This window comes from Clytia hemisphaerica, unplaced genomic scaffold (genome assembly GCF_902728285.1).
Source record: "Clytia hemisphaerica strain Z4C2 unplaced genomic scaffold, Clytia hemisphaerica genome assembly, whole genome shotgun sequence".
Lineage (NCBI taxonomy): Eukaryota > Metazoa > Cnidaria > Hydrozoa > Leptothecata > Clytiidae > Clytia > Clytia hemisphaerica.
The window spans coordinates 1,649,511-1,658,321 of NW_027104057.1; the positions used below are offsets into that span (position 1 = coordinate 1,649,511).

At 35.8% G+C, this 8,811-nt stretch overlaps 1 protein-coding gene across 1 annotated transcript; it reads left to right on the forward strand.

The window, feature by feature from the left end:
* Window positions 1-2,272: 2,272 nt before the first annotated feature.
* LOC136812309 (glycine betaine transporter 1-like) lies at window positions 2,273-8,206 on the forward strand. Its single transcript, XM_067068807.1, has 7 exons — window positions 2,273-2,413; window positions 3,214-3,467; window positions 3,822-3,975; window positions 4,259-4,680; window positions 5,500-5,694; window positions 5,884-6,109; window positions 7,215-8,206. The coding sequence occupies exons 1-7, from the start codon at window positions 2,310-2,312 to the stop codon at window positions 8,122-8,124; spliced, it is 2,265 nt and encodes a 754-aa protein (XP_066924908.1). The 5' UTR covers window positions 2,273-2,309; the 3' UTR covers window positions 8,125-8,206.
* The last annotated feature ends 605 nt before the right edge of the window (window positions 8,207-8,811 follow it).

An 8,811-nucleotide genomic window follows, 5' to 3' on the forward strand; every position in this document is an offset into this window, starting at 1 on the left:
TGCCATAGAGGACTGCCATGTCTTCCATAAGGTCAGCGATGATGGTGCACCCCTTGTTGCGTTAATCCAGCGTTCTTCTTCTTTCTCTTTTTTAGGAAAGTTATTGATGGTCACCTCTTGTTTCGTTAATTCATCTTTAGCAATGTCTGCATACGACATTTGCTTTGTTTCTTTAGCGACGTCCTCTTTGTTAACGAGCTTCTCGATCTTCTTCTCCAGACTATCCAATCTTGCGGTAACAGATTGAAATCCTTGTATATCTTTATCTGTTCAGTATTTGTTGCCTTGTCGTTTCTAACTCTTTGTTTTCTTGTTTTGATCTTCTCTCGTAAAATTGGTGTTACTGTAACGCATTTGACACATTCAAATCTCTTTCTGCATGCATAATGGACGAATCGTTGGCATTTCCTACACTGCAATACGTCTTTGTCCCGTATTATTGGACCTACCCGGAGGTCCTATAAATTAACTGATGTTCGTCCGTTCGTCCGTTCGTTAGTTACCGTTTTTTCTCGAGATTGGCTCATTAGGTTTTCCTGATTTTTTCCGTTTTTGCAGATTTTCATCGGACTTTTTCCTTATATTTCGTTGTTTTTTCACACAAAAACATTATTAATATGTCCACGATCAAGCATGGTTCAATTGTCGATAAAACTGATCTTTGAAGCCGGAACTTTCTAAAAATCGCCGGAACAGCCTATTTTCGCCGGAAAAACGGTATTTCTTGAATTTCTCGACCTGTATTTTATATTTTTTTATGAAATTTTGCACACTGATGTCAAATGACAATACCTAAAAAGTGACAGAGCCCGATTTTCGAGAAACATTTTTTTCCGGAAATATGCCGAAAAAACCGGTTTTTTGGCATTTTCTCAAGATGTCATCATTAGTTTTTTCTGATTTTTTCGCAATGATCAAAACATGGCTGAGTTTGATTTTCAACAATTTTTTTTTTCCGGTTGAAAATGCCAGAAATCGCCGTTTTCACAGATTTTGATTTCTATGTTTTTCACACAAAAACATTATTGATAATAATACTCACCATCAAGCATGATTCAATTGTCAATAAAACTGATTTTTCCGACCAGTACTTTCTATTTATTTTTCACCTACCTACAACCCTTTCCTCTCCCCCCCATCAACCCCATCAACAATCAATGATGAATTTATTGCTTTATGCATTTTCGCTAAAACGCTATATTTTCTGACTGATTTTTTTCTCCTTGCATGGCTATCTAACTTTTATCATCAGGTAGGTCCATTCAGCATCTAGTTTGTTTTATTTATGAAGCAATTTTCGTCTGTGCAGGGTCCATTTTTTTGTTGAATTTCGTTGTTGGATTTTTCATCGGAATTCGCCATTTTGTTGCATTCGCAGGAGCTCAACCGTACATTTTTAACCTGACGTTAAATGATCGAATCAATTTTGCTCCATTGTCCTAGGGACAAAAATATAAGACACACAAAATGTTATTAAAAGTGTTGTCGATTTCACTTTTATTGTGAAAGAAGAATGGGGTGGAGACACGAGAAAGCGTTTCAGGTTGGTGGTATGAAGCATGTTGCATTGCACCAACGCGGAAAAAAAATTCTCGTGTCCCCAAGCCTTAATACACTCTAAATAACAGAAATTGATGTAAAATATTTTAGAGTAAAATTTAAAAGTTGATATTTTACCTTTTGTACATAGATATACACTTTTTGAGGATCGGGAAGATGAGAGGGTATTTATTATCTTATTGGTTTATTGAAGTAATTATCAAAGTATTTCTTATCTCTTCAAAGAAAAACAAGCATTTGTTAATTTTACCTGATTTTTTTTTCAGGGTACATGATAAATTTCCAGTACAAAACATACCGCTTATGACACAACGGTGACAATTTTTTTTCCTCTAAAATCAGAGAAATATGTTTTGAATAAAATTAAACCTGTCTTTTTGGTTTTGAGTTTTGCTCGGCTGTCATTCTCTTGGGAGATTTCTTCGATAACTTATCTCATTGAAGAAGCTGTGAAAACGAAAGTTTCAAAAAAATCTAACAAAAGTATATTTAATCAAAGACAGGGCAGTGAAACAGAGTTAGTTCTATGTTTTTCTTCGTTAAATCAATGATCTGTAGGAAAAATACTTAGGGCTAAATGAAACGCTGCTTCAAAGGAACTAAATGATGTAACTTTGACATAAGTAAGTAAGAATTAGTTTTATAAGAAAATAAAAGGACTGAAAGACTCGAAATTCACACTAAAGTACCAGATTCGTTGTTTTAAATTGGTTCTGACACGACTTTTACTGGACAACAGAAAAAAAGTAATGTCGAACAGAGTTGACGTCGAGATGGATGAGGAACAACAGAAAAGACTGGAGAAAATCAAGTCCAGGGACATTGAGCAATTGGCCATAGATCAAATGAACAGGTAGGTTTAAAGGTCGGGGTTGAAGATCTTGGAAAATTTCGTCATCTTGAACATTCTCTACACTTTTCTCCTGCGAAAAAATTTCAAATTTGTTACTTCTTTGCAGACTAATCTTGGAACGATTGAGAATGTTAATCTATCAAGACACCCCCGTGTCACAGACCCGCTGGGACCCCATCCCCACTGGAAAATTTGGCTAAAATTTCGTCCCCGGTGGAAAAAAACCCTGTAATTTCAGCCCCACTGGGAATTCGACTTTGATTTCATCCCCATTCGAGATCAAATGTTTAAAAATTGCACTCCAAAACCATTCCCACATGATATTTTAACCTTGGAACAATAAAATTTCTATCCCCATTGAGATTTCAATACGAATTTTTATCCCCACTGAGGAAAAAGTTTCACCGGTGCTGTGAGACAGGGGTGTATCAAGAGGGGCAATCCCTAATTTTAAAGTATTTATAAGCATACACGTTTTTTTTTTTAAGAAACACACTTTTAAGAAACACGAGGCTCAGAATGCCTAAAAACTAAGAAACATCTAAGAAACATGCTGAGGCTGAGAATGAGAAAAAAACAATTTCTAATTCGTTTTTTTTAAAGAACCTTCAAATCCAGCCTTTCATGAGGCTGATTATGTCAAAAAGTAAGAAACATGTAAGAAACATTTAAGGCTCAAAAGGCTGATTTCTTAAGAAACATTGAGGCTGCTTGGTAAAACTAGTTTCTTAAAAAAAAAAAAACTCTCTCCTTCAGCATCACGCATAATAATTATATCCATTTTACGTTCTCCTTTACAGATGTCATCATGTCAGTTTCAAACTCGGCCCGTTTTCGTTTTATTTCAACCCTGTAACGACTTTTTTGTCGGCAGCAATTATTTGGCTTTTCGTCATTTTGGTTGTGGTCTTTCCATCTGAAGCTGACGATCTTATGGCAGATGTCAAAGATTGGATCACCGACAAATGGACATGGCTTTACGTTGGAACCCAAGATGTTTGGGCCTTTTTTATTATTGCACTTTATTTCTCCAAATATTCAAACATGCGGCTGGGTAAGTGAAATCGAGAATCTATTGACTCTCTTATTTGATATTCAGGGAAAACATTTTTCTTCAAGTTATAGAAATATTCAGATTATAGAGTATTTTATACGATATTCCAGATGAGGGCACCAATGTTTTAGTTCAAGCTACAGAAAAGTTCGAATAATAGCTACCGGACTACAGATGAAAAAAGTTACTTGTACACAGATATTACTTAACATTTTTGGAAGGAATCCGTCAGCTGAATTTCATTTCTTAAAAAAATTCTGTGGTACTAAAAAGTGTAATTAATTAACCTCTTTTCAGAACTTATTGAATTCAGAATTAAGAAGATATGATGAAACACTGCTATCATTTCTTCAGGTAAAGATGATGAAAAGCCGGAATTCAGCGATGGTGCTTACTTCATGATGTTATTCTCCACTGGCATTTCTATCGGCCTCTTCTATTATGGCGTCGCTGAGCCAGTGTCGCACTACAGAACCAAAGAAAAATATGGAAACAGATACCAGAATAGGTAAGTAAAATAAACTTTGATGTGGGTTACAGGGCATATCCAGTACATCTAATAGTAATAATCGCTCAATTGAATTCAGTTGAATTCGATCAAATCTTTTCTACATATAAGTCCTTAGGCTTAAAATACTCCCACATTTACTACGATGAGAAATAGCTTCCACGCTCACATTAGAAATAAAACACATTCCATATTTATTGCATTGAACAATCTTGGTTTTAACATTAGGTGTATTTAATTGCTACTTTATAATAACTACGATATTTTAATTCTACTAATGAAGATACTCCGATAATCAAGCAGCTCAAGACGCTATCAATTTGACGTATTTTCATTGGGGGATTCACGGTTGGATTGTGTATGTAATCATTGGCTTGCTGCTCGGATTCTTGAGTTACCGAAGAGGATTGCCGTTGACAATGAGGACCTGCTTTTATCCGATTCTCGGAGATCTCATTTATGGATTGATTGGAGATATGATTGATACTCTGTGTATCATTTGTACACTGTTTGGTGTCTGCACCAGTCTTGGGTTGGGAGTCATGCAATTGAACAATGGAATTCATCGAATCAATAGCGATATTGCTGAAAGTACCGACAACCAAATTATCATCATTTGGTGTGTCACAGCATTGGCTACCATTTCTGTTATTAGTGGTTTGAAAGTCGGAATTCGAAGATTGTCAGAAATTTGTTTCGGAATCGGTAAGATTGATAGAATAGACCTTTTCGGAGTTGTTGATTTTTCTAAAAAAGCGATGCATTGTGGGATTGTTTCGGGGGTATTACAATAGAATTTCCTCGAGGAATTTCTTACTCTGTACCAGAGTGTATTCACTTTCAAATGTGAATTCCCATGCGATTTCAAGTGACAATTAGACACTGGTCTGTGTTGGTTAGCAACGATTACATCAAAATATTGTTTTAAAATGATCGACCAGGCGACCATTCTTCAAATAGACGTTTTGAAATGACTGCTAAATTGACTGGATTTTCAGCAGCCTTTTTGTAGATTTTTACTGGTTCTTTACCGGTACTTAAAAGACGTGGGTACTTAAAATCGGTTAGGGTGTACACATTGGAACAAGTGGAAATTCTCTATTTGTCGATGGACGTCCTTCATCTAACAGGGTTTTATAACCATTTCTTCTTCGACTCTGAGTTGTAGTCCCTCCTTACCAGGCTTCTACAATCGGTGCCGAAATATATTGGCATTTTTGGGTATTTTAACGTTTTTCAAAATTTAAAGATCGGGCGAGAATTACAGTTTCAGTACTTCCACTTTGTTTCATTGGATTTTTCGATTTGGGAGGGTTAAGTGGCTTCCAGGCTACATTCTCAGCCTTATTGGAGCATTTAAACTTTTAGATCCTGAGATCCTTAAGTGTTAAAACTCAGAGTTAAAACTCTACTTTCCAACCGTACTTTGAAGCACTTAAAAATCATTTGTGGTTTTCAAATTCCCCTTTTGTGTGAAATATTACGGTGGGGATTGTAGTAAACATTGTACTGTTTTGCTTTCAGGTTGTTTCATCATGTTTTTCATCTTCTTTTCATCTGATACTTGGTACCTTTTAAATGTTTTCGTTCAATCGATTGGTTATTACTTGCAATGGATCATCCAGTTAGGATTTCACACGGAAGCTTTTGCACAAGAAGGAAATGCGCCTGATGGCAAAGAAAACCCATCTTGGATCGACAGCTGGACCATCTTTTACTGTGAGTATTTACGTTTTATAAAATCAGACGAATGAAAAATTTCTACAAGAAATCATTTTCTCTTTAGTCCAGAATATTTGAAAATCGCTGTCGTCTTTCTTCAAAATCCATTGAAACATACGATATTTTACATTTCTATATCCATATTATCCTAAAATTACTTAAAATCATATTTGTTGTAAATTTCAGGGGGTTGGTGGATCAGTTGGTCACCGTTTGTTGGAATGTTTATCGCAAAAATCAGTCGTGGAAGAACTATCAAAGATTTTATCATTTACACTTTGACATTGCCTTCCCTGTACTCTTTCCTTTGGATGGCTATCTTTGGCGGTGTTGGAATTCAAATGCAGAACACTGCTGAGAAAGCTGGAATTACATGCCAAATGTACAATATGACTGTAAACAACACAGCAAAGTAAGTGATAAAAAAGATTGCATACAATTAAGTCTCTAAACTTCAAAAGTTCCTGGGCTAAGACATGAAGGTAATAAAGATATAGATGGAGAGAAAACGTCTCGGTAGTGATCTAAATGGTCCTTGAAATCTTTTATAAATCTATTCAAAGCGGCTTTTCTTTGATGTACCATCATTGGAAACAAAAAACATCAATTTATAACTTTATAAGAACAAAAAAGAGACTGTTTGGTTGATTTTGAAAAACTTAATTTTGCCGAAAATCCTTGTTAAAATGCGATTCGAAATAGTTTCAACTGATGTGAGACTAAAAGAGTATATTAATTTCATAAGGACATTTTTTTGGGCTGGCATTTTGTTAACATTGAGAGTTGCATCACATTATCATTGAAAGTTTCTTATCTTAAAATCTTCACGTCTAAGTGGGCAGCGGTTTTCATACTCTGACAAAATGATCGATACAAGGTTCCTAATCGTAACACGTAATTCTTTTTTAAAATCTATCGATGGCTTTATGGGCAGCTTCCCCTAGAAGTTTGGAGTATTGTGCTTATTATGTGAAGTTTCTTTCAATTTTTCATGACAAGGCTATTTATTATATTTCAACATACATGTCTTTTCATTCATCTTAAATATTCCCACAACTATACCGAAAATTAATTATCTTATTCCCAAAGCAACCAAAAAGCTGTTTGCTTCCGATGATAAATCAGAATAGAACAAAAGGCATTGACTCTCCATCTATCTTTATTACTTTCATGGTTTTAGTTAAATTTCTTCATAAGTCTAAAAACGAAAGGAACAGCTATAAGCACGTTCTATTCTAAAATGAGAATAGAGAAGGTGTCACCCAAAATTCATTACTTAAGCATGTCAAAGTGAGGTGGGTTGATAGTTATGAGAGTTCTAAGTCGTTAGTTCCGGAATTCAGGATAAAAATAGTCTGGTTTCAATGCCGATTCGTTTGCTTTTAAGCCAATTTGCCATAATTTGAGAATGAACTCCCTGCTCATTACAGAGATTTCAACGTATAAATATATCATTAACCCCCCTCCCATCCACAGAAAGTATGGGAATAATTAGGGAGTTTCATTTACCAATTTAGATACTCGAATCGTTGGGATGAAGTATACGCCATGTATGGGACAACTATGTTGAGTTGTCGTGGTACAACTGAAATGTGGTTCGATGTGATGATGTCACACAAAGATCTCGGAATGATGATGTCTGTTTTGTCTCTCATTGCTATCATCTTATATTTCGTGACAAGTTCTGATTCTGGCTCTCTTGTCATTGACTGCTTGTCTGCTAATGGAAACCCCGAACCACCTGTATTGCAAAGGATCTTTTGGGCTTTTACTGAGGGAGCTACAGCAACAGCTCTATTGAAAGCTGGAGGACAAAAGTCGTTGTCTGCTCTCCAAACTGTCTCTGTGTCTGTCGGCCTACCGTTTACATTTTGTTTGAATTGGACATGTGTTGCAATGTGGAGAGCTGTTCGTGAGGAGTATGGTGAAATTGACGAACAAGAAGGGAGATGGTATCGAAGTATGTGGTCTATCAGCACTAAAGTTTTTGTCCAGATCCCTCTTGACACCCTTGCACCCTGGTATCGACTGGCTAAGTTAAGATTGAAGCTTAACAAGCAAGATTCGAATGGTGGTATGTTCATTTTGTACGCAATCCAATTTGGGTTACCATTTTATTTGTGGATTATTTTGATGATTGTGGAAGTTGGTGTGGAGCAAATCTCATATGTTGCATGGGCCTGTTTGATGGCTTTTTTCGCTTTCTCAAGTGGTGTACGTGGTGAAATCAGAGAGCAATTTGATATCGAAGGAAACATGATTGAAGATCTTTTCACAATGGTGTTGGTGTATCCTTTGGGTTTATCTCAGCAAAATGATCAATTGGAATTTGGTGAAACGAACAACGAGAAGAAAGAAAATGGCATCGAAATGGGAGGAATGAAGGGCGCTTACACTAATACTCCAACAGTGGCTCAAAAAGTTTGACCTACCTATACGTATGTAATTTATGTGTAAAGCGATTTGAAAATAAATGGGATGGAGATCTTATTTTTACTACATCAATCTTTGATATAAATGATAAGATAAACTAGACATTATATACAAGATTACTACCTCTTTGAGACATTATGATTGATCTTTTTTGATGGATGAAAATTATTACAATTTTAAATGTTTTATATAGGGGCTTAAATGCTTATCATTTTAATATGACTCGCTTTTAATGTATTTAAATTACTTTATTTTTAACTGATCTATTTTTTAATATATTTTAAGCTGCATGTAAAGGCACTTGATCGGACTACTATACTCCTGTCTTACAGCCCCAGTGGAACCTTTTTTGCAGTGGGGATAAAAATCCCTATCGAAATCCCTATTGGGATAGAAATTTTATTGCTCTAAGGTTAAAAAATCCAGTGGGGGATGGTTTTTGAGTGCAATCTTTAGACATTGAATTTCGAGTGGGATGAAATCAAAGTCAACTTCCCAGTGAGGCTGAAATTCAAGGGTATTTCCCCACCGGGGGACGAAAGTTTTGCTTAATTTTCCAGTGGGGCTGGGATCCCAGAGGGTCTGTGACACAGATGTGTACTACTGATCGCTTTAAACACCCCCTTCTCACAGATCTGGTAGGATTTTTTCAGCCAGTGGCGATAAAAATAACTGACTGAA